This window comes from Schistocerca nitens, chromosome 4 (assembly GCF_023898315.1).
Source record: "Schistocerca nitens isolate TAMUIC-IGC-003100 chromosome 4, iqSchNite1.1, whole genome shotgun sequence".
NCBI lineage: Eukaryota > Metazoa > Arthropoda > Insecta > Orthoptera > Acrididae > Schistocerca > Schistocerca nitens.
Genome location: NC_064617.1, coordinates 906,483,729 through 906,511,398, shown reverse-complemented (window position 1 = coordinate 906,511,398; position 27,670 = coordinate 906,483,729). Strand labels below are relative to the sequence as shown.

Here is a 27,670-nt window from a genome sequence, read left to right as displayed (position 1 = left end):
AAGTCACTATATTCAAACTATGGAAATTTTTCAATTCTAGATATAGGATAGCTGGATAAAGGTCAACACACTAACCACAGATTGCAGTTGAATTATGTAGGTAAACGTTGTTTGTGCGAGAAATTAAATCAAATAATAAAAGAAAGGATTGAACCGAAAAGCCTTATATATAAAAACAGTTTGTTCATAAGTGAAAGTAGCCCTACAGAAACTTTTTTAGTGTAAAACAACCTTCACTATGGACACACAAAGGCAAAGAACTTGACAACAACATCATAAATGACAGTAAATTCAAAATAATATCTCAAAACATGCAATGTTTTACCAACAAAATTGAACAGTGAACTGTAGGAAACAACATAAAGGTGATGGTGTTGGCATTTATGTCAAAAATAATGTCCAGTGTCAAAAAATTGACTGGGTAGATAAATTTGCATGTGAGATGGTTTTTGAAATAGTTGCAATAAGAATAAAGCTCGGAAATAGCAGTTTAATAATATCTAGCCTGTACCGATCCCCTAACAGTAACATAGAAGAATTCTTTTGCCATTTAGAGGAACTTGTTGATAAATCTTCATTTTGTAAAAAACAGACTACGATAGCAGGCGATGCGAACATTGACTCCTTAACTGATAGTATAAATTATCTTAAATATATATTTATGTTACAATCCTATAATTACAGCCATGCAGTGGCAGCTCATGAGTATGCATTATGGGTGTTCACAAATTTTTAGAGTCAGATAAAAATTAGTAGCATCTGCTGTATAACAGTTATGTCAACAAGTTTATACAACTACAACCACTGACAATTATAATAACAACAGTAATAATAATAATATTAATAATAACAACATACAGGTATGCAGGGGAGCCAACATTGACTCTGACCATCACTTAACATGCTTCAAAGTCGAGTTCACCCCCAAGAGAATTTTCTGTGAGAAAACTCCCCTACTGAAATTTGACACAAAAAGATTGCTGACTCTGGAGTGAAAGAGGCTTGGGAAAAAGAACATACAAATGACTGGCCAAAAAAAAAAAAAAAAAGAGGCACAAGCCCTCATTCCTCTAAAGAAGAATACCAAGTGTCCCAGGTGGGACACTGATTGTGAGAATGCACTCGTCACCAGGAAATTGGCATACCAGAAATACAACAGTAACAAGTCCCCAGAAAATTTTCAGGTGTTCAACGAAACATGAAAGACAACAGCAAAAATTATTAGAAAATCCAAGAGGAAATACCTGAAGGAACAGCTAGACTCTATAGACAACTTCCGCAACTAAAAAGCAAGGGACTTTTATAGGACGTTTGCCAGGCACATCTGAGGATACACACCACCGAACCTCTGCTTTAGAAATAGTGACGGAAAATTGGCACTGACGGATAAGGAGAACTGCAAGTTGCTGGCACAGTACTTCTCAGAACTTCTCAATTGCCCAGAACCCACAGAGAGATTCCCAGATGAAGAACCAACAGACAGACGCACAGACTCACTATCCCCGACACAAAAGAAAGTCCAGAAGCACATCCTCAGCCTCAAAAACAACAGACATCTGGTGAAGATGGCATAGTGGCCGAACTACTGAAAAACCTTGGACCAAACTCACTCGGAGAACTCGCACAGATCATCACAGACATATGGACATCAGAAAAGTTGCCAGATGACTGGAAATGAGCACTGATTCCCCCCAGCACAAAAGGGTCACCCCACAGATGTGAGCAATTACAGGAGCATCTCACTAATACAAGTCACATACAAGGTACTCTCAGCGTGCCTACTCCAAAGAACACGGAACCAACTGGAACATAAGATCGGCGAGTATCAGGCGGACTTCCACCCTGGTCGCTCCCGTGCAGAACAAATCTTCAATCTGAAGACTACCCTGAAAATCAAAGCCCTCAGGAACAGTCCAGTTGTATGCACATTTGTTGACTACAAGAAGGCATATGTCTCCATCGACTGCCAGTCATTGTTCAACATTCTACATGAACAAGGTTTGGATGGCAAGACACTGCGACTGACCAGAGAGACATTGACAGACATGACTTCTAAGGTGAAGTTCAAGGGGAAACCTCCGAACCCCTTGAGATCAGGACAGGCGTTCACCAAGGTGACGGAGTCTCACCGCTCCTCTTCAACCTAGTGCTGGATAAGGTCATCAAGGAATGGGAGAAAGAGCTGCAAATACAAGGCCATTCGAAGCCAGTGCGACTTGGACGACCCAAGGACAAGCTGGAGGTTGGCTGTCTAGCCTTTGCAGATGATTTGACACTATTAACAGATAATGAAACTGCAGCAATCAGATAGACAGGAGCACTCAAAGTGTGCACAGAAAAAGTAGGGCTACAGATTTCCTTTCAGAAAACTGAGTTCTTCTGCATGAAATTAAACATTCCAAATTTGAACACAAAGTATGGAAAGATCAAAAGGGTCACACACTTTAAGTACCTAGGTGAAGTGCTCGAACTGACAGGAAAGGAGAAAATTGCCCAGAACACTAGGTTATTTAAAATAAAGAGAGCCTTATACAAAACACAGGGTATTTATAACAAGAAATGTCTGTCCGCCTGCACCAAAATTCGTCACTACAACACTGTAATCAAACCTGACGTGCTATACACCAGTGAGACACTGATGTTACTCACAAAGGCCGACCTTGAGAACATTCTCACACAGGAAAGTAAAATCATTAGGAAAATTATTGGACCAAAACTCACGGACGATGGATATAGGCTTCACTCCAGGGACACCACAGAGAACTTCTCCAACATCATAGTGGACATTAGAAAGAGGTGACTAAAATTTTGGGGACACATAAGCAGACTCCCACAGACCAGACTCACCAACAGAATCCTCAGGTACATCCAGAGACCCAAGTCACCCTGGATGACACAAGTCAAAATTGATCTGGAAAGAGCTCAGATAGATTCAGTGGACGTCATGGACAAAGGGGTCTATAGACACAAGGTGTACAAGTAGGAAGTGATATCAGAGAAAACAACACCTAAAGTCCAAAGGCCAAAGTGGATGGAAGAAAGAAAGAGAGCCTTTAGTGAACGAATGAAGGAGTACTGGAAGAACAGGAAGAACAAGTAGTCATGAATGTTTAGCGTGGTCTGATAAAAGGCCTGTAACGTGTGTAATGGTAATACTAATAATACTAATAATAATAATAATAATAATAATAATAATAATAATGTGCATGAAGTAAAGTTTAGGGTAGTAACAAAAATAACGTATAAGCTTTCACAACTGTCACTTTTGCATTTTTTTATAAGTGGGAGTTTTTGTGCTTTTCCATCTTTTTGGACAAACATACAAAATCGTTAACAGATGTATCCATTCACGAATTTACTTCCAGGTGGAAAATTATATATTCTTATGCTGTACCCACACAACAACTTGTGCTAACTGAACACATCCTTGTTAAATGTTCGCTTGTAGTCACGCTCATTTGATTTCCTCAGTCTCCCAATCAAAGGATCTGTTTTCGGGGGCTCTAGTTCTTTTGCAGCTAGCTTTTCCTGGTAATTTACTTTTCTGTTCCCATAATGAGATTTTCACTCTGCAGTGGAATGTGCACTGATATGAAATTCCATGGCAGATAAAAGCTGTGTGCTGGATTGATACTCGAACTCGGGACCTTTGCCTTTTGCAGGAAAGTGCTCTACCGACAGAGCTACCCAAGCATTCCTCATGACCCGTCCTCACAGCTTTACTTATCTGTTAGCATTTAGAAATAGATGCAACATAGTTTACAGTTACATTGCTTATGAAAGCTGATTTACGAACAGTAAACAGCCAACTCCAAACACAAAGTGTCATTTGTGGAAATGATAAAACAAAAGTAGTGAAGTCTGCCAACATGGCCACTTGACTAGAATGCAAATGATGTGCTGAGATCCATAAGGGCCTAAAGCATACTAACGCCATTCCAACATTTAAAATGAATATCAGAGAAACCAGTGATAATAGCTTTTCATGAATTTTCATGTATACACTGTGGGTCTACAGCACAGATAAACCTGACTCCCCATAAGATTAACAGATTTCAGAAGCATGAATAAATGCTACAATCTCAAATTGATGCTGATGTGTGTTAGGCCCTTATGATTCTGAGCGGCACTGTATGATAAAATTCGTAACTTAATATACTGGGGCGGTAGAAAAGTTTTTAGCCCGAGAGAGTTATCATAATGTCTCGCACAAACAACACAATTTACTTTTGTGGTGACCCTTTGTTGGTATGCAGATCAAATTTCACAGCTCCAGCTTCATTAATTTTGCCACCAGGTTGTGTTGTATACCATAGTGTAAGCAAAATGGCGAATATCGGGAGAATCAAAAACCATGCTGTGGTCGAATATCTTCATTTGAAAGGAATGATGCCCAAGGAAATTGCAGGGGACATGCAGAATACACTTAAGGACAGTGCTCTGTCTTAGGGAACAGTGAAAAACTGGGTGTCCAACTTCAAACGTGGAAGAATGAGTGTGGAAGATGCGCCAAGGAGTGGAAGGCCTGTCATTGCTGCCACTGATGAAACAGTGACTGCAATTCATGATATATGATTTTGCAAAACCATTGAACAACATTGCAGCACATTGAAACCACATTTGGAATCTCCCATGGGTGTACTCATGACATTGTAGTGGATATTTTGGTAACGCGATAAGTTTCATCTCGGTGTGTCCCGAAAATCTTGAGTGCAGATCAGAGAAGGGAGCATGTGTAGTGTCGTGAAGAAATCTTCTGCGAATTTGAAGAGTATGAAGACGGCTTTCTTGCAAGGTATGTGACAGAGGATGAAACAGCAGTCACAACAATGGAAAGATCCTTCATCCCCTACGCCAAAAAAATTCCGGGTGCAAAAACCAGCCGGTAAGGTGATGGCATCGGTCTTCTGGGTTGCAGAAGGGGTAATTATGGTGAATCACTTGCAAAAGGCCGTAACTATACATGCATCATACTATTGCACCCTCCTGCACTATTTAAGGGAAGTTGTTGTTGTTGTGGTCTGCAGTCCTGAGACTGGTTTGATGCAGCTCTCCATGCTACTCTATCCTGTGCAAGCTTCTTCATCTCCCAGTACCTACTGCAACATACATCCTTCTGAATCTGCTTAGTGTATTCATCTCTTGGTCTCCCTCTACGATTTTTACCCTCCACACTGCCCTCCAATCCAAAATTTGTGATCCCTTGATGCCTCAAAACATGTCCTACCAACCGATCCCTTCTTCTAGTCAAGTTGTGCCACAAACTTCTCTTCTCCCCAATCCTATTCAATACCTCCTCATTAGTTAGGTGATCTACCCACCTTATCTTCAGCATTCTTCTGTAGCACCACATTTCGAAAGCTTCTATTCTCTTCTTGTCCACACTAGTTATCGTCCATGTTTCACTTCCATACATGGCTACACTCCATACAAATACTTTCAGAAACGACTTCCTGACACTTAAATCTATACTTGATGTTAACAAATTTCTCTTCTTCAGAAACGATTTCCTTGCCATTGCCAGTCTACATTTTATATCCTCTCTACTTCGAACATCATCAGTTATTTAACTCCCTAAATAGCAAAACTCCTTTACTACTTTAAAGTGTCTCATTTCCTAATCTAATTCCCTCAGCATCACCCGATTTAATTTGACTACATTCCATTATCCTCGTTTTGCTTTTGTTGATGTTCATCTTGTATCATCCTTTCAAGACACTGTCCATTCCGTTCAACTGCTCTTCCAAGTCTTTTGCTGTCTCTGACAGAATTACAATGTCATCGGCGAACCTCAAAGTTTTTACTTCTTCTCCATGAATTTTAATGCCTACTCCGAATTTTTCTTTTGTTTCCTTCACTGCTTGGTGAATATACAGATTGAATAACATCGGGGAGAAGCTACAACCCTGTCTCACTCCTTTCCCAACCACTCCTTCCATTTCATGCCCCTCGACTCTTACAACTGCCATCTGGTTTCTGTACAAATTGTAAATAGCCTTTCGCTCCCTGTATTTTACCCCTGCCACCTTCAGAATTTGAAAGAGAGTATTCCAGTTAACATTGTCAAAAGCTTTCTCTAAGTCTATAAATGCTAAAAACGTAGGTTTGCCTTTTCTTAATCCTTCTTCTAAGATAAGTCGTAAGGTTAGTATTGCCTCACGTGTTCCAACATTTCTACGGAATCCAAACTGATCTTCCCCGAGGTCCACTTCTACCAGTTTTTCCATTCGTCTGTAAAGAATTCGCGTTAATATTTTGCAGCTGTGACTTATTAAACTGATAGTTCGGTAAGTTTCACATCTGTCAACACTTGCTTTCTTTGGGATTGGAATTATTATATTCTTCTTGAAGTCTGTGGGTATTTCGCCTGTCTCATACATCTTGCTCACCAGATGGTAGAGTTTTGTCATGACTGGTTTTCCCAAGGCCATCAGTAGTTCTAATGGAATGTTGTCTACTCCCGGGGCCTTGTTTCGACTCAGGTCTTTCAGTGCTCTATCAAACTCTTCACGCAGTATCTTATCTCCGATTTCGTCTTCATCTACATCCTCTTCCATTTCCATAATATTGTCCTCAAGTACTTCGCCCTTGTATAAACCCTCTATATACTCCTTCCACCTTTCTGCCTTCCCTTCTTTGCTTAGAACTGGGTTGCCATCTGAGCTCTTGATATTCATACAAGTGGTTCTCTTCTCTCCAAAGGTCTCTTTAATTTTCCTGTAGGCAGTATCTATCTTACCCCTAGTGAGACAAGCCTCTACATCCTTACATTTGTCCTCTAGCCATCCCTGCTTAGTCATTTTGCACTTCCTGTCGATTTCATTTTTGAGACGTTTGTATTCCTTTTTGCCTGTTTCATTTACTGCATTTTTATATTTTCTCCTTTCATCAATTAAATTCAATATTTCTTCTGTTACCCAAGGATTTCTATTAGCCCTCGTCTTTTTACCTACTTGATCCTCTGCTGCCTTCACTACTTCATCCCTCAGAGTTACCCATTCTTCTTCCAATGTATTTCTTTCCCCCGTTCCTGTCAATTGTTCCCTTATGCTCTCCCTGAAACTCTCTACAACCTCTCGTTCTTTCAGTTTATCCAGGTTCCATATCCTTAAATTCCCACCTTTTTGCAGTTTCTTCAGTTTCAATCTGTAGATCATAACCAATAGATTGTGGTCAGAATCAACATCTGCCTCTGGAAATGTCCTACAATTTAAAACCTGGTTCCTAAATCTCTGTCTTATCATTATATAATCTATCTGATACCTTTTAGTATCTCCAGGATTCTTCCAGGTATACAACCTTCTTTTATGATTCTTGAACCAAGTGTTAGCTATGATTAAGTTATGCTCTGTGCAAAATTCTACAAGGTGGCTTCCTCTTTCATTTCTTCCCCCCAATCCATATTCACCTACTATGTTTCCTTCTCTCCCTTTTCCTACTGACGAATTCCAGTCACCCATGACTATTAAATTTTCGTCTCCCTTCACTACCTGAATAATTTCTTTTATCTCGTCATACATTTCATCAATTTCTTCATCATCTGCAGAGCTAGTTGGCATATAAACTTGTACTACTGTAGTAGGCATGCGCTTTGTGTCTATCTTGGCCACAATAATGCGTTCACTATGCTGTTTGTAGTAGCTAACCCGCACTCCCATTTTTTTTATTCATTATTAAACCTACTCCTGCATTACCCCTATTTGATTTTGTATTTATAACCCTGTAATCACCTGACCAAAAGTCTTGTTCCTCCTGCCACCGAACTTCACTAATTCCCACTATATCTAACTTTAACCTATCCATTTCCCTTTTTAAATTTTCTAACCTACCTTCCCGATTAAGGCATCTGACATTCCACGCTCCGATCCGTAGAATGCCAATTTTCTTTCTCCTGATAACGACGTCCTCTTGAGTAGTCACCGCCCGGAGATCCGAATGGGGGACTATTTTACCTCCAGAATATTTTACCCAAGAGGACGCCATCATCATTTAATCATACAGTAAAGCTGCATGTCCTCGGGAAAAATTACGGCTGTAGTTTCCCCTTGCTTTCAGCCGTTCGCAGTACCAGCACAGCAAGGCCGTTTTGGTTAATGTTACAAGGCCAGATCAGTCAATCATCCAGACTGTTGCCCCTGCAACTACTGAAAAGGCTGCTGCCCCTCTTCAGGAACCACATGTTTGTCTGGCCTCTCAACAGATACCCCTCCATTGTGGTTGCACCTACGGTACGGCCATCTGTATCGCTGAGGCACGCAAGCCTCCCCACCAACGGCAAGGTCCATGGTTCATGGGGAAGAGATAGAAAACAAGGCATGGAAAATTAGCGCAAGAGTTCTTTTGCATCGGGACAACGCACTATCACACAAAGCTCTCGCAACAATAGAAACTCCATGTGACTGCAGGTTCGAAGTGTTACATCATCCACCGTATTCTCCAGAAGTGGCTCCATCAGACTTTTTTCCTTTCCCAAATCTAAAAACAGCCCTTAAAGAATGATGATTTGACAATGATGATGATGCAGCGAGTGATGCTGTGAATGCTTGGTTGGACTCGAAATCAGAGACTTTTATTTGAATTGTTTGCAGAAGTTATCTGAGCATGCCCAGAAGTGTATTAGTGTACATGAGTATTAAATTGAAAAATGAATTGGTATTATGAAATTTCTGCAATTCTTTATTTGCTAGGCTAGAAACTTTTTGACCCTCTCTCGTACTATAACTAACTCAGAAACCCATAAAATACGTTTATTGTCAATACCACTTCAACATATATGGATGTCCAATCTAATTTTACTACAGTACGTAGTGAGTGAATTAGCATATCTGAGGAGTGTGCTATCATCTAGCAGGATTTATGCCAAGTGAACGGGGATAAAAAACTGCCGCAATGTGCACTGACGTAAACTTCCAGTTGAGTGGCAAGGTCTAGCTGTGCACATCGTGAACCGTGCATGTTGTTTATCAAATCCGTATGTATTTTGCCTGTAAGGCAATTATGTCATGCAAGTTGCACTTGTGCAGAAGCTCCTTAAAATGAACACAACTGTAGCTGTGGTCACTACCCTGATGCCAGGTTTTGTGGAGTCTAGAGGAGCAGTAGTACGGTAGATGTAAGTGCCGTATCTTTCAGATTGCAGCATCTATGTTACATTTAACAGCATTCAAAGAAAAATAACCAATAAATGTGCAAGGTGTTGAAAGTTAGGGTGTTCACGTGCTTTTGTGCTCTTACACAGCAGCTGCCACTGCATGCTTGTGAATTCAACACCAACAAAAATTACATGTGGCTCTCAGACATGTATTGACCACATTATTATAAACTTAAGCAAGGAAGACATTGTAGTTAGAACCATTGAGAGCCACATTTCATATCATAGTGCATTAGTCCTATAGCTTCATACAGACAAAGAAATTGTATCTCATGGGGACTTTTTACCTTTAAAAGAAAGTTAGACTGCCATACATTGAAGGAAACCCTGGCGCACACAAATTGGAATCCGGTAGGTCTATATGAAACAGAAGATATTAATAAAAATGGGACAAATTTTATACAACATTAACCCATTGTCTTAATGAAGCGTGCCCAGCAGTAAAGGACTTGGAAGAACAGTTGAACAGAATGAACAGCATCTTGACAGGGAGATATAAGATAGAACATCAATAGAAGTAAAACAAGGGTAATGGAATATGGTCAAATTAAATCAGGCTAAGCTGAGAGAAATAGATTAAGAAATGAGACACTAGTGCAGTAGATGTATTTTGCTATTTGGGCAGTAAAATAATGATGGATGGTTTATCTGTCCATAATAACTTTTACAGTCACGGACATAGTCTGTTTATAAACGTATGAACATTAATAATAGTTTACAAATAAAAATAAATTATACACAACAAGATTCAAAATCCTTGATGGAGTTCGAACATTTGGCATTTAACAGTTACTTTAATTTTGTTTAAATATGTTTCCATTTAACAGTTTTATATTATTTGACAGTCTGGTATAAAAATGTCTTCCAGCAGGAATTGGACTACGATCTGTTGCTCTGTTATTGCTAAATTTTATGTGGTATCCTGTCCTTTTCCTGTATTATGATTATGGATTTCACTATTGATTGTACTATGCTCCATATTTTCTTTGACAAAGAGTATAGTCCTGAGAACATACAATGAATACATAGTTAGTACGTTATACATAATGAAGTATTCTCTACAGGACTGACATTTACTAGTATAAGCTGTTATCCTAACTGCCCTTTTGTGAGCTCTGAAAGCCCTATCCATGTATACCATTGGTGCCCCACCCTAAATCTCGATACCATATTGTAGGTGGGAGTGTATGATTCCAAAATAGATTTGTCTTAAGAAAGGTGGCACTTTTATGCTAGAAAGGCATTTTAGCAGGAGAGTTTTTTTACACATATAGCTGATGTGCTCCTTCCATATAAGATGTCCATCTACTACAATATCCAGGAATTTATGTTTACCTGTTGTTTCAACTGATAATTCTGGCTCAGTATCCACTTGTCTTGATTTATAATTTAGAAGAAACTACATCAGAATTGTCTTGTCCTTATCTAGTGCCAATTTGTTTTTAGTGAGATAGTCTGTGATGAGGCAGTTAGGATAACAGCTTATACTAGTAAATGTCAGTCCTGTAGAGAATACTTCATTATGTATAACGTACTAACTATGTATTCATTGTATGTTCACAGGACTATACTCTTTGTCAAAGAAAATATGGAGCATAGTACAATCAATAGTGAAATCCATAATCATAATACAAGAAAAGGCAGGATACCACATAAAATTTAGCAATAACAGAGCAACAGATCGTAGTCCAATTCCTGCTGGAAGACATTTTTATACCAGACTGTCAAATAATATAAAACTGTTAAATGGAAACATATTTAAACAAAATTAAAGTAACTGTTAAATGCCAAATGTTCAAACTCCATCAAGGATTTTGAATCTTGTTGTGTATAATTTATTTTTATTTGTAAACTGTTATTAATGTTCATACGTTTATAAACAGACTATGTCCGTGACTGTAAAAGTTATTATGGACAGATAAACCATCCATCATTATTTTACTGCCCAAATAGCAAAATACATCTACTGCACTAGTGTCTCATTTCTTAATCTATTTCTCTCAGCTTAGCCTGATTTAATTTGACCATATTCCATTACCCTTGTTTTACTTCTATTGATGTTCTATCTTATATCTCCCTGTCAAGATGCTGTTCATTCTGTTCAACTGTTCTTCCAAGTCCTTTACTATCTGTGATAGCATTACAATGTCATTGGCAAACCTCAGAGTTCTTATTTCTTCTCCTTGAACTTTGATTGCTTCTCCAAATTTTTCTTTGGTTTCATTTACTGCTTGCTCAGTGTACAGACTGAATGACGTCGGGGATTGGCTACAACCCTCTCAGTCCTTTCTTAATCACTGCTTCCCTTTCATGTCCTACTCTTGTAACTGACATCTGGTTTCTGTACAGATTATGTATAATCTTTCATGCCAAGAATTTTACCCATAGTACCTCCAGAATTTCAAAGAGTGTATTCGAGACAACATTGTCAAAAGCTTTTTGTAACTCTACAAATGCTATGAACGTAGCTTTGCTTTCCTTTAACCTATCTTCGAAGACATTGCTCAGTATTGCTTTACGTGTTACTGCATTTCTCCAAAACCAAACTGATCATTCCTGAGGTCGGCTTCTCCTTGTTTTTGTATTTTTCAGTAAATAATTTGTGTTAGTAATTTGCAACCAAGAGGTTATAAAACTGGTAGTTCAGTAATATTCACACCAGTCAGTACCCACTTTCTTTGGAATTGGAATTATTTTGTTTGTCTTTAATGCTGAGGTTTCATCCCCTGTCTCATACCTCTTTCATGCCAGGTGTCATGGTTGGCTCTCCCAAGGATACAAGTAGTTCTGAGGGAATATCATCTACTCTACGAGCCTTGTTTCAACTCAGATCTTTTAGAGCACAGTCAAATTTTTCTCACCATACCATATCTCGCATCTCATCTTCATCTACTTCCTCTTCCCTTTCACCGAGCGAGGTGGCGCAGTGGTTAGACACTGGACTCGCATTCGGGAGGACAACGGTTCAATCCCGCGTCCGGCCATCCTGATTTAGGTTTTCCGTGATTTCCCTAAATCACTCCAGACAAATGCCGGGATGGTTCCTCTGAAAGGGCACGGCCGACTTCCTTCCCCATCCCTCCCTAATCCGATGAGACCGATGACCACGCTGTCTGGTCTCCTTCCCCAAAAAACCAACCAACCATCTTCCCTTTCTTGCAGTTAATTACCCTTGTACAGATCCACTATACATTCCTTGCATCTTTTATCTTTCCCTCACACAATTAATATTGGATTCTGATATTCATACAGCTCCTTCTCTTATCTCCAAAGGGCTCTTTAAGTTTCCAATAGGTGGTATCTATCTTTCCCCCAGGTCATGCACACTATTACAGCCTTGCATTTCTTGTCTAGCTGTTCCTGCTTTGCCAGTTTACTCTTCCTGTCAATCTTATTTTTTGAGAATCTGTATTCCCTTTTTGCCTGATTTATTTGCTACATTTTTATATATTTTTTTTCTTTCATCAGTTAGATGCAATATCTCGTGCATTATCCAAAGATCTCTTCAGGGCCTTCTCTTTTTGCCCATTTGAACAACTGCTGCTTTCATAATTTCATCTTTCAAGGCCATCCATTTTGTCTTATGTTCTGTTCCTCAACCCTACTTCAGTCTAATGCTTCCTAATGCTCCCTTTGAAACATTCAACATCTTTTGGTTCTTTCAACTTATCCAGGTTCCATGTCCTTAATTTCTAACCTTCTTGCAGTTTCTTCAGTTTCAGTCTTAAGTTCCTATCCGATGAATTATGGTCATAACTGCTCCTGAAAATTGTCTTACAATGTAAAATTTGTCTTGCCATTGTTTAATCAGTCTGAAACCTTTCATTGTCACTAAGTCTCTACCAGATGTACAGTCTTCATTCATGTTTCTTAAACCAATTATTAGCAATGATTAAATTATGCTCTGTGCAAAATTCTTCCAAGTGGATTCTTCTTTCATTCGTTTATCCTAGTCCATATCATCCTACTATTTCTCCTTCTCTCTGTTTTCCCACTATCAAATTCCAGCCACCCACCTCAATTACTCATTCCTCTTTCTTAATTACATGAATAATTTCTTTTATCTCTTCATACATTCTTTCAATCTCTTGATCATCAGGAGAGCTAGCTGCCTTATAAACTTGTGCTATTGTGATGAGTATCGACTTTGTGCCTATCTTGGTTACAAAATGCTTTCTCTGTGCATAAGGGATGGTAGGTCACCAGATTGTGATAATGAATTTCTCTCCTTCATAGGTCTTCAAACTGAAAAGGAAGTAGGCATTTTCCCACTCTGTCTACTCTACTATGTCACAAGAAATAATTACAGTGTGTTTCACAAAGTTTACTGACTTTCCCAAAGTGTACATTATGAAACACTCGTGACACAGTATGATGACATGCCTGGAGGGGGAGAGGGGGCGTATTTTCCATGAAGTGTGTTAGCAACACTACATGGAATACAGATATGAATTAATAATAATACTAATGCAAGAAATGTGTATGCACAGACTCTACATAAATCTCTGCACACTGTTCTACTCTGCTAGAGGAGGAATTGATTCTTAGTCATCCTGTATTGCAGTTGTAGCATTCTTCCAGGAAAGGCAACTTCCCCCACCATGAGTGCTGCCTGTTTTTCATTTTACATAAAAATGACACCCCCCCCCCAGTATTTTTGTTGATTCTCTTATATGAGTAAACTAAACAACTTCATTGAGCTCATCTTTATATAGTGGATTTATTTCCACTTTATTAAGTGAGTATTTATTTGCATTTATTAAGTGAGCTGATATGTAAACAAGCTAATCAGTGGAGCTGTCAACAGTCAGTCACACTGAAGAGCCTGCTCCAAGTGTAACATACTGTCAGTACATATTCAAGAATGTCTATTTTACTGTTTCCACTATCAGTGGCTGGAATGCTTTTTGCAGTATGAGGGGTATCAAATCCATCATCCCAGTCTCAGCTCTTCTTACATCTGAAGAGGCCCGGAGGCTTAAATTAACTCCATATGCAACAGAAGTTGGTCACCTACGTTGTATGGAACTTAAGATATTTCAACAAAAGTCAAGGAATGCATTAAAGCAGATTACTGTTCTGGACTTAAAACATGATCAGTCCCATCTCATCAGACATATGCACACCCACCTTGAAATATATACTGTGGATTTGTGGTAAGTGACTCTACTCAGTGCAGCCCACTCTACAATTACAAGCAAATTCTGAAAGGAAGAGATTTATGCAATCGACTAGTCACCACCAAGTGATTACAATATGGTTACATGGCTTTACAATATGCTGTCAATGGTAGCAGCATAGTGCCACATTTACCAATCCAATAACCTTCCCAATGACACTATGGAGCGCACTGATGACATCACACTTGCAATACTCAGCTTTGTTTATGGGAACTTATTTTGCATAAAAATTCACTAATAACTATTCACTTAATAAATTGAAAATAATTCCAGTATATAAACACAAGCTCAGTGAAGTTATTTTGTCTACTCACACAAGAACACAAGAAAACTGGACAAGAAATACTGGGGAAGTATAGTCTGTCTGTAAAATGAAAAATGAGCAGCTCTGATGGTGGTGGAAGAAGCCTTTCCCAGAAGAGTGCTACAACTGCCATATAGGATGAATAGAAATCAATTGCCCCTCTATCAGTGTATGACAGTGTGCAGGAACATGTGCAGAAGCTGTCTGTAGCATGTAGGGCTGCATCAAACCAGCCTCTGGACTGAAGACCACAACAACAACTAATGATGATACAGTGCTTATCTAACTTCTTGGTAGTCCTCTTTGTATTTTCCTATCAGACACTATCCACAAATAGTTTTTAGCACACATTGAAATATTTACTTCATAACCAGTTACGTTAGTATCCAACATTGCCCCTGCTGTAAGCTCCTTCCTGTTGTGACAGTTTCTTCATAGGGCTGCAGTTTTCCCAAATGGACTGTAATGATGCATACAGAAATAGTTAATGTGTCTTTCTGAAAATCTCAGGGAATACACCCAATCAGAATCCTGAAAGATGGCCAGAAGTTTGGCAGACAAACACCTGCTGTTCTCAAGGTACAAATTACAAGAGGGACTGCTGATACTCCATGGTGAGTGGGACTTATGTCCATGCAGGCAGTAAAAGAAAGCAAGCAGAAAGAAATAGGAAATTGTTTCAATCAAAGATTTTATTATGGCAACCTATTGAGGAATGAGTTGGGCCCACTTAAACCCTCTGTTATTTTAACATGGAGATAACTAGGCCATACTCATAATTCAAATAAAATTAATAGCCATTCATGTTTATGAGGTCAGGCACCATGTTAGTCTCAACTGAATTCCGTTAGAACATTGTCCCAATAGTTTGAATTAAAGGCCAAAATCTTCATTTTGTCACAATACGTATGATGACTAATGTATTCAGTGCTCTGCAACCATAGACTTGCTTCTCTGTTGTAAATCAGTGTGTTGGTTACGTTCACTGCAATAATATTTCATGGAGCAGATGGTGTGATGTATGTGTGTCAAGCTGTAATTTCAGAGAATACCATAGACCTCAACCTTTTACATGTATAAATTACTCTAACAAAACCAAAGGGGCCTGTTCAATGAGGAAGATTGAAAAACCTACTCTATATTGTAAAATATCATCACATTTTCCCAGTGCAGTGCTAAAGGATTACTGTCTAGAGAGCCTTTTCCTATCTCTCCAAACATTTTTAAATTTAAGTGGGTCGATGCAACAATTTACTTCTAATCTGTTGCTCATGGAAGCTGTTCATGGTGAATGATCCTCTTTTAGATGGTATGGTTGGGTGTTAATCTCTGGATTTGCTCACATGCAGATCATACTTGTATTTAATTTTGTATTTTTTCCTCATGATTGCTCTTTTATATGATCTAGAACAGTGCAGTCCTGCCCACTGTGGGTTTAAATTGTGTAACACCAGTAGTTGCATTTGCAGTTTGTGACTAGAGAATGCGAGATAACTTTTATCTGCCAGAATGATGATGATTCTACCTGGCTGGAGTCAAATGGACTTAAATATTGCTATTAACATTTGTGTCTTTCTAAATTTACAGAAGGGTGCCAATTTTAGGCAAGCACAATAAACGCATCAGCTGTGGATCATGGAGTGCAGAAGGACTTTTGGCTTTAGGATCTGAAGATCGTTCATTATCTATCAGCAACAATGAGGGAGATACCCTGAAAATGATATCTTTGCGTGCTGAGCCGAGTGATATCCAATTTTCTGAAATGAAAATGGATGAGAGGCTTGGAAGTGAAAATACAGTATGTGCATATAAATAACTATGGTTCTGTAATTAACTTTTAAATAATAAATAAGCCATCCATTTCATATTGTCTAATGATGTTAAACTGCTACTCTACATAGTTGGAAACACTGCATGTTAGATTATAGTGTGTAAGTTAATGATACAGTTAAATACTTAAATATTTTAGGTGCATGGTGCTCTGCAGCTTACATAAGTTTCGTGAAGAACGTATTATTTTCAAAAAGATAACCCTCAGCCGCATTTAACTAATTTTGTTACCTGGGCAGTTGTTTTGATTTAGCCTGTCTTCAGGGAATAACACATGATATTTACATCTAATTTTGATTATTTCATTACATCTCATCAGATCAGACAATACAAATTGATGTAAATAATATGTATCAGTTTTTTGTCTCCATTTGCTTATTTAGAAGCAAATCACTGGTTCAACACATAGTCTTCCGAGCTAGTGGTCACTTCATTGAAGTAAAACATGGGGTACATTACAGAACTTGTTCCTTTTTGAAATTTTACTTAAATTTCTCCACCTAAGTAACTTGCTATGATGAGAATTTGAATTAAACTGTGAAATTAGTCTGAACAGATATCTAAGTGAATTGTATTTAATCTCTGGTGTGTCATTAACACCATAATCTAACACTTTTATTTGTGCACATCCTTTGAAGACGATCACACAAGCACACTTGTAAATTTTTCTCAGTTTTGAAAAATCCATTGGACACAGATTTTTTTCTGTCTGAAGTGAGGAAACACATTCAGTTTTCTCTTTCCACCTACAATTCTTCTTTTATTGCCTACAGTCATTTGTCATTATCTTACAGTGGTAAGGCCTTATGCAGCATTGAGTAATTTGAATGAGGCAAATTTCAAGAATAACAGGAATCAAGTTCATTGATCATTTTAGGTTTAGGTATCTTCACAGTGAGCAAATGCTACCCTCATTCGTGGTTGTGACTTGTAAATTATTATTTTTTCCATTCATCTCTGATTCTGATTCAACCTCTTCCAACCGTTTTTCTGTTATTTCAGCCTCCTTTTTATCCATTAAGAAAATAAATATTCAGTGATGATGTTTTAAATTATCAGATTTGTTATGTCTTTTGATCTTGTTGTTGTGAATGGTCAGAACTGTTTGACTTTGCTTGGCTGTTACAAACTGCTTCCACATTCAGAGTAACACCTTTATTTTTGTTAATCTCTCAGAAGAGAGTTTCAAATAATTGATATATTCAATTTTCTTCGTAATGTCTTGGAAGTGTACATAATGTGCTTTTCTTGTCCCATTTGTGTCTACTTGACCCTGTGGATTTGTATTTTACTACCAAATAGTTTTAGATGTCGAAGATCTTTCTTCTTTCCTGACTTTGTGTCTTCACACATCAACTTGTGCGGAGTCTTAGGTGAGCTGTTGAGGAGATCCACCATACAGAAGTTATTTCTCTCCAGATACATTAGCTTCAAAAAATGGGTATCTCGCTTTCCAACAGTGAGCCTGTTTATAACACATGGCTTCAACATTTTGTTCTCCATTATGAGATATTGTGATGATGACAGACTCTTTATTCTTTCAAGAAATTATTTGAATTCAGATTTCAAACTCATTTCTGCTGTCAGTGATTAAAAAAATGAATTCGCCTTCCAGTTCAGTTTTCAGTGAACTTTTTGTAAAAGTTTGAATATATATGAAAGTTCTGGCAGAATGTAAATATTCAGGAGTAAAGGAGACCACTCACTGAACAGCAGAGGCATTGAGTTGTCGAGAGGCGCACACAAAAGAGAATGAAAACTTTGCTAGCTTTTGGAATGAATACTTTGACAAACTAGAGTACAAATACACACACAAAAACACACCTCTTGATGAAATTACACCTCTGCTATTCAGTGAATGTCCTCCTTTACTCCTAAATATTCTTATAAATCTATGAATGGTTTGTGATATCTTTATTATGTTTTTTGATTGATGTTGTACCCACTATTCTATACATGTCAGAATCAACTAATCTGAGAAATCTTGCACGTGAACTGGTTCAAGAATTATCGCAGATCGAGGGGTGCAAATTGGGATATAAGTGTGGAGTGCTTCATGTATAAATCTGTTGTACAGTGGTTGTTAGTAGATTCTTTATACATGAACCATTGACCAATTTTTTACATAGAACTTTAATTGCATCGTAGTGTAAAAGTTTGCACTCCCATGTGTGAATCGTCTCAAAATACTGCCTACATGGCTTCACCTCATTGGTTCAATAGTCAATCTAATTTGTTCAGTCCTTATAGAGATGGTGTGACAAAAAAAGAAATATTCACCATATCATTAACACAGCAGCCACAATTGAATGGCCCTTTTGTTTCACCTTGCTTACTGAAAGCAAATATGTATGTAATTTTGGTATGTAGAACTCTTCTTATTGCTTAATTATTCTCTTTGGATCTCCTACAAGGATGTCAGAATATGTGAAGGTGTATTCAATGAAATCACAAGTAGACAGAGTGGCTGGCCAGTACGTAACTTCAGAAGGTGAAATTATAACTGCTGCCAGTAGACATGCGTCCTAGCTTTTAGAACTGTTAGTAATTTCCTCGGGGAGGAAAGAGGAATAGATTGGGGAGACTCAGAAAGGAGAGAAGGTCACACAGAAATCAGGATGATTGGAGCCTACATGTCCTCTTTACCCCTGAATGGGGAACTACTAGTCCCAAAAACTTGGCTAGGTTTTTTGTATTTCTATGTGATTGTATTGGTAGTACATAGAATTTCATTTTTTTAAGGTAAGTAGTGGGCAGCCATGGTTGTCTCATTATTATATAATTCTCTCAAGAAAAGTTATATTTTGTGTTCACTACAATGATTTGTGAACAAAGTATTGTCCTTTCATCCTGATGGGCAATGCCACCAGACAGCAATTTATAGCAAATGTTGCTGTAATTGTATCGTAATCTGGTTTTCTGCCATAGAAATAATTTTTCTGAAACCATAATCATCAATTTGTACTTGTCATATATCCTGACAGGCAACTCAAATGGAAGGGACCTATTTTTCTTTTACTGTAAAACTTAAATATGGTATAATCAAATAATAAAAAGTCCAGGAAAGAATAACAATGATAGGGCGAGGATAGATTGCTACTTACTATGTAGAGGAGGCATTGATTAGTGAACAGGCACAATGGGGAAAAAATACTAGAAACATTTCAGCTTGCAGACAAAATTGTTCTTCAGAAGTAGAGAATCATACGTTCACACAACAACAACGTGCATATTGTTTTCTACTTCTGAAGGAATTTGGCAAAAAGCTGAAATATTTCTAGCATTCTTTAACACTGTTAAATGTTGTAAGAAAAGATTTGGCAGAATCTAAATAATTTAGGAGTAAAGTTAACAACATACTAGATAGTAGAGTCATTGAGATGCTGAATACACAATGCCAGGACTGCAGTTCAGCAGGTATTTGGGCTGTGAGGGGTTGTGTCTGTAGGTGAAGGGAGTAAAGATGCAGGGAGTGGGTGGGAGGTTTGGAGGAGGGAGGCAACAGTTGTACGAGTTTTAATGGTCGAGGGAGAGGGAGAGAACATAGCCTTTTGGCAGGGCTTTCATTATCTGTATCATTATGGCTGGAAATGAAGGACATTCTACCCACACTCCTTCCCACTCCCTCTAAACCGATATTCTACTGCTACCCAACGTACACATTATCCTGGTTCATACCTATGTCACACACACATTTCCAGCCCATTGCCGCAAGCGTCATGTTCCAGGGGATGACCCAGCTGCGAGATCTGTCTGATTCATCCATCCAGCTCATTCCACTCCAGTCCTGTCACATGATAATTCGTGAAAGCAGCCATGTCATCTATCAGCTCTGCTGCAGTTCAGGCACAGCACTTTATGTGGGGATGACCATGAACCAACTGTGCACCCAAATGAATGGTCACTGCCAAACTGCGGCCGAGAGTAGACTTGACCAACCATTGGTGGAATATGCTGCAGAGCACAACTTGTTCGATTTCACGACCTATACTGTCTGGATCCTTACTCCTGGCACCAGCTTTTCTGCCCCCTAGGGTGTCTAACAACACTGTTGTTAATATGCGTGTGGCGAGCATGGGGCCTCAAGCTACTACAGTACTTCTTATCCTGTGCTGCAATTTTATTTTCTGACTGTGTCTTTTCTCAGACTTATTTTCTATGACAGGTTCTCTGCTGACAGCCTAGCTGGCTTGTAGGATGTTGATTATGGCTTTCCGCACTTTAAATCACATATTTGAATTAACTTTTTTCATTCCACACATCTGGGTTTGACCTGTACCATTTCAAAAGTTTGTTACAGCATATGTGGACGATGCACAGAAAGTTGCACAATACACAGCATTGTAGCCAGTCCGTGTGGGGGTATCAGGTACTCATACAGTAGTAGCCCCCTGACCATGCAAGGATCCCAGTAATGATGCTGAACTGTCATCTCCCCACACATCACTGGCCATCATGGCAATAGACCTTTGCCCTGGCTGGGCTGCACACATAATGAGAGCCATTGTTTGCACTAGACTGCATCGTAGCAGATATTTGATGTCATGAAATGATCTAAGTTAGCCGACAGACACGAAGCTCCAGTAGTCTCTTCAGACAGACTGCAGCTGAGTGCAGATTGTTATGACTGTAGGAACTTTCCCTCCTTGGCCACATCATGCCAAGGGGGAAAAAAAAAACCAAGTGACTTGGAGACACTTACTCCCCTCAGTTCTGGGTTGTACACAAACAGATGCAGGGCCCTTTCTCTCTACCAAGCTAATGTTTTTGTAGAGAATGTTGAAAATATATTTGGCATACTCTCTTCCCTTAGTAAATTTTGAATTAGTACTATCTTAATGAAGAACACAAAGTGTACCCAGTCCCAGGTATTATTCTCTTGTGAACAACATGGTGATGTTACCATAACACCACATAAGAACCTAAACATGGTACAGGAATTGATTTTCACTGGAATGTAATGCTGAAGATAGATGGAGAACCATGCCAACAGATGGAAAGGTGTGGGATTCTCTTTGTATGTCATGTACATTGTGGCCTGCTAGATAACAAGATTGACACTGATCCTTGAGTTTTAGGGGGGTTCACTTCCAAAGAAAGTCAAAATTATGCTGCACCACTGCACTGTGAACCCATTTATCCCAACCCCTATGTGGTCCTTTAAATGTCAGCACTTAGGGCATATGTCTCCCCAGTGTCCAAATGACCCGATTTGTAGAGACTGGCTAGTCTTTTATGCTGCCAAATGTCTGTGTCAGTTGTGGGAATGACCATCCTCCCCAGTCCCTGAAGTGTGCTACCCTAATCAAGAAACGCAAAGTTCAGGAATTGGCGGACACAGATTGCCTCTCATATTTTGAAGCTAGGGAAAAATACGACCATTTTTATCTAGTCTCAATAATACCGACTTTTTGTTAGTAGTGTGGCCAGGTTGTCAGCGGCACCTGACTTATTTACTCCTTCGAAGTCAGCCTCTGATAGCTGTGAAAATAAAATTGACCATGAGTGCTATGGCCCCTCCCCTCTATGTGGATCCTGGCACCACCTTTGAGAATCACATTCTGCACCCAGCCTTGGAAGCTCCATCCACCACTGGCATTTACAGGTGGTAGGGCTCCCTTTTGGCTATCCTCTCCTCAGAAGTCCACAGTCAACAACCTGACACAAGCCAGTGGCTGAAGTAGCCATGGACTGTGGATCCAAGGGCTGCCCACTCTTCATCCATTTACACACTAACAGCAGATAAGCCCTCACAAGATTCTTGTCCGCCAAAAGTTGTGAAAGAGAAAAAGAAAAAATCTCAAGGGAAGGCTTTTCCACTGAATATGGAGGTGACAGATCCTCCCACACCATCGGGCTTCAAAATGTTCTTTGATGTTGCTTCACTTTCACTGGTGACAGACAGTGATCCGTGCCATGACCTGTCCTGCTGGCCTCTTCACATCTAATCAGGACAGCATCAGTGTGGTGATCCAGTGGAACTGGAATTGATATTATTGTCACCTGTCAGAGCTACAACAGCTACTTTCTTATTGTTCTGTTATCTATGTTGCTCTCCAAGAAACACACTTTGCTAATAACCATTCTCCAACTTTTTGACATTACCGTACGTTCTGTCAGAACCATACTGGTCCCGAGTGAGTGTCAGGAGGAATTTGTGTATTGATTTGCACAGATGTCACTGGTGAGTGGAGTCCCCTCCATACCAAATTCAAAGCAGTAGCAAGGCGAGTGTAAACAACCATGGCGATCACTATTTATAATGGTTGTTTACCACCAGGTAGGTCAGTTACTTATCTAGAGCTGACCACTTTAATCCAACACCTCACCCTCCTCTTTTCCCCTGTGAGGAAATGCCACTTCATCTGTGGCAGGGGCCTTCTGATATCCCAGCTTCTTTCTGATTTTGATTTGCTTCTTCTACCAACTTCAGTGCTTCCCGTTGCCTTTTCAATCATTGACCTTAGCATCTTTTCTTTCAGTCTCGTTGAATTGCTACAGTGGTCACTGCATGACACTCTTTGTGACAGTGACCACTTTCTGGTGGTCCTGTCACTTCCTTGTCATCAACCAACTTTGTGCTGGGCTCTCCAAAGGGTGACTGGCACTTGGGTTGTTCAAAGAGTCAACTGGCAGTTGTATGCCTCTGCTGTCGACTTCATCCCCTCTCTGCCACACTGCACCAGTGAGGTTATGGGAAACTTCTCTGATGTAAACACCCATTGGAACTTCTAGCCCCCTCCCATCCTCTGGAGAGGCCCATTATGCCTTCATCTAGTGCCATGGGGGGGCCAAAGGCATTACAACAGCTGATCAGGATGATCAAAGGGCCCTTCATCATTCTTAAGTGTCTTTGCTAAGACTCAGTATCTGATTAAATGCAGTAAAAAGGAATACTGGGAGCATTACATCTCCTCATTGGGAACTTATGCCTCTTTATACTAGGTGCGGGCCAAGCCCTTAGTCTACTGGGCTGCAAAAAGATTGGGTTTTGTCCTTATGGTGGCATACCTACCGATGCATTGGTTCTTGCCAAACACCTTGCAACCCACTTTGTGACTAAATCAGCATTCCCTCTTACCTGCCTTTTCACTGACTGGGAACTGCTTCATGCTCTTGATTCGTCAAGTGATACAGACCCAGGCCATGATCTGATTCATCATTAGATGAGTCAACATCTGAATATTATGCAGAGACTTCTTTTGCTTCTGTCTCTTCAACCATGCGTAGCCAGAAGGTGTTTTCCCTTCACAAAGGCAAGATAGTATCATTGTCCCAATCCTTAAAGTAGGCAAAAATCGGATGTCCATTGACAGCTACTGACTGCTTAGCCTCACTAATGTGCTCTGAAGACTGTCTGAAAGGATGGTAGACCAACAATTATGCTGGGTTCTTGAATCACAGTGTCTTTTACCCATATTAGTGTGGTTTCCGGAAGAGGTGGTCCATTACTGACCATCTGGTTAGGTTCGAAACAGCAATCTGAAAGCCTTTTTCTAAATGCCAATATTTTATTACAGTCTCCTTTGACCTGCTATCAGTTTAATAAGTCACGGTTGCTAAATACTGACAAAAATTCTTTTCAGAAGATTGGAAAAACTGGTAGAATTTGACCTCGGGGAATACACTCTTTTGAATTGTAAAGGTGACAGGGGTAAAAGACAGGGAGTGAAAGGCTATTTACAGTTTGTACAGAAACCAAATGGCACTTATAAGAGTCGAATGGCATGAGAGGGTAGCGGTGGTTGAGAAGGGAGAGAGACAGGATTGTAGTCTACTCCCATTGTTATTCAATCTGTATATTGAACAAGCAGTAAAGAAAATAAAAGAAAACTTTAAAGTAGGAATTAAAGTCCAGGGAGAAGAAATAAAAACTTTGAGGTTTGCCGATGACATATTGTAATTCTGCCAGAGACAGCAACGAATTTGGAAGAGCAGTTGAATGGAATGGACAGTATCTGAGACGTCAAGGGCTCACCAATTCAGCACTGAAGGGAAGCATGGAGGATGAAAATCATAGAGGGAGACCAAGAGATGAATACAGTCAGGAGATTCAAAAGGATGTAGGTTGCAATAGTTACGCAGAGATGAAGAGGCTTGCACGGCATAGAGTAGCATGGAGAGCTGCTTCAATCCAGTCTTCAGACTGAAGATAACAACAACAACAACAACAACAAGGCATACAACACTGCTCCACTATCCTGTTTTACTTATTCTCCATGACTGGGGCCAACAAGGATCCCCACCAATTTTTATTGATCAACGTTTATGTTATTGTTTCAGATTAGAGTTGGTACTTCACTCAGCTCCCCATGGAGCCAAGAGAATGGTGTCCCATAGGGCTCTGTGCTGAATGCTACAATTACTTGCTATCTTACCACCATCAATGTGCAAGTGACCTCTATTGGACCAATGGTCATCCTTGAGCTCTACCTTGATGACTTCTGCATTTGGTCCATCAGCCAATCTGTAGTCTTGGCAAAACACTAGTTCCGAGGCACCATCCACTTTGACTCTACCCCATTACTTCCAGTTTTCTCCCATGTGAAATGTCAATTCTGACATAGAATTTTATGTGAGTACGCAGTGACACTGTCCTAATTTTTGGGACTCCTCTTTGAATAAAAGCTGACATAGCTACCCCACATTTGTCAACTAAGGACTAGCTTCATGTGAAAGCTTGACACTCCCCGCTAACTTGTCCACATCTCTTGGGGTATGGATCACTACTTTTCGCTTCCAACTGTGCCAACTATTCCTCACTTATGAAATCCATTCACCTTCCGACAATTTCCTAATCACCCAATTTATGAAATTCCTTTTGCACGCAAGGGGCACAGCCCCATGACACCTGCACTTGGGCGGTGTTACCATTTGGAATGTGACTCAAGGCCCTCAGGTAGGACCTCTGCCTAACATCCATAGTATGTGCTACCCACATTTCCAGACACCCCCCTTGCCCTTTTTGGTAGTACCCAGCCCACAAATTAGGACCAACCTGCTTGAAGAATTTAAAGTTTCAGTCACCCCATGATCTTTTTCATCATCTGTTCCTCGTAGTTCATCAGAAGCTTCAGGGTGCTACCATTTTTTGTCCTACTCTGTGTTGGTGAGACACAGTTTATGATCACTTGTACTGACAGTAACACAGAGACCAGTGGAGCAATTCAGAGTGTAGCAAAATAGTGATGAAGATTTAAGGTGTGTCCAAATAACAATTTGAATTGAAAACATCAAACAGGCAATTCCAATTACTCTATTATAAATAGCGCATATTTAAAGATTTGTAGAATAGCGAGAAAACTGACAGGTGTGAGGCCATGCTCTCTCACATCAGTAGAAGTCCCTACAGGACACGCTTGTAGATGTGGTGGTGCTGCCCTGTGGCAGTAAACTGTGGCTGGAGTATGAAGCCTAAGTATGTGTGTTCTGTCCTCCCTAGTAGAACTCGAGCTGGTCAGGGAATCCAAATGACTGTCAAACACTACACCCCTCTCGATCCTTAATCAGTACTTAGGGCCACAAATGGCTGAGCTTGTGCCAGATTCATTGAGGAAGGGGGGAGAGAGGTGGCAGAAGCCCCACAAAAGGTTTCCAGGGTAGTTTCTCAGCATGATCGACAGAGCTGGATGTTGGTGCTGTCTGTGGGAGTCTCAGCTGATCGATGGGTTGTGGGGTTCAGCTTGGTGCTGTCAACAAGGGAGTGGGTGCTGGTCATGGTGGAGATGGAGACAACAGTTTGGCCTCCAAAGGATCTCAGTCTGAAAAGATTAATTTCCCCATCGACTGTCTGGTGAGGAACTTGCTGATTTTGGAGGGAGCCAGAAGTGGCTTAAGGAGTGGAAGTGGTTCCACCTCCATCGGCTCGCTTTGCTGGTTACTGTTGAGCCCCAAGTCAACACCTAACACAAGTGCAGAGGTTGTAGCAGTAGCAGGCAGGCTTGTCCCTGGCATGGTTGCATAGGTCATACCCAGTCAATGGCCATGGGTGAAAGGGGAGGGGGTCTGGGTGGTGGCCTCCTTTTGTTGGGCGCAGCAGGCCGAAGAGGGTGCAGGATATGGTCCATGTAAAATTTCAGCTGGGCTACATCCATTTATGGGACTGGACCGGTAGGCTGGTGAGTACTTCTCTGGAGTCAGCTGTCTTCATTATCTGGCACATCTATGTTTTGAAGGTCCTTGACTTTCCAATTGGAGGTGGAGCGCAAGGGGGCAGTGGTCAGGTGCCCATTGCTGCTGTGTTTACAAAAATCCTGAAATGCAAATGTCATGAAATGATGGCCATTGTAGGAAATCAGGTTATAAGATGCCGCCTCTATTGCAAATATGATTGGGATTTGGATGAGAGCATCTGCAGTGGTGGTAGCCATCCATGCCAGATATGAAAAGTTAGCGAGGATGTTGACAACTAGCAATCACATAATTACCCAGAATGGTTCAGTGAAATGAATGTTTACTCTTTGCTAGGGCTAGCCAGTGTGTGGCCATGGTTTGAAATGCTCTGCTAGGACTGATTGATGCTATGCTTTTTCCTTAATTGTTCACATTTACAGATGTGCAGTGTGGAGGAGCTTCAGTATGTGGGGGCAGAGCATGAGGGAACTACCACCTGGCATTCAGAATCGTCCTTGGCTAACAGTATGGCACCATCATTGACATTAAGCTGGTGCTATAATGAAAAATAGGTCCACTATGCCAGGTTGGTGCCCTTAGGCAGGTTCTCTGGCCATCCCTGCCATACAGCAGACAATACCCTTCAGAGTTGTGTATCATGACCTGTTTCTCTTGCTTCTTCACCCAGTAACTGGGAATTTATCAAGAGTGTGTCATTGAATTGCATCTACAGCAAAACACTGCACTTTATGCCTCCCAATCTCTTTATCTGGGCTGTACAGCAAGTGGGAAAAGGTGTTTACATTTTAGTGGTGTATGATGAGTCGATAATGGATCTTATAGGTATAGTTACTAAGGAATAATGCCAACTGTTGCAGTCACTGTGCCATTTTAAAGGGGTTTTTTGGATGAGGAGAGAATGGCATAATGAGTAGTTGTGATTGATGATCAAGTGACAGTACCATACATAAATGTTTGTGAAACATCTTGCCATTTTATATTATAGCCATTGCCTCTAAGGTACTTTCTAAATTGAGAAAAAACTATGGCTCTGATCACGCAAATTTAAAAACTTTTTTGCACAATGGTTAA

General features: G+C 40.0%; 1 protein-coding gene across 3 annotated transcripts in view; it reads left to right on the top strand.

Annotated features, from left to right (window-relative positions):
* The window catches only part of LOC126253477 (WD repeat-containing protein 19), a 328,532-nt gene that overhangs the window by 66,319 nt on the left and 234,543 nt on the right, over positions 1-27,670 (top strand). For all 3 annotated transcript variants that reach the window (XM_049954835.1, XM_049954834.1, XM_049954836.1), the window contains one exon: positions 16,223-16,433. In XM_049954835.1, coding sequence (XP_049810792.1) covers positions 16,223-16,433 — 211 coding nt within the window. The remainder of the gene's footprint in view (positions 1-16,222; positions 16,434-27,670) is intronic.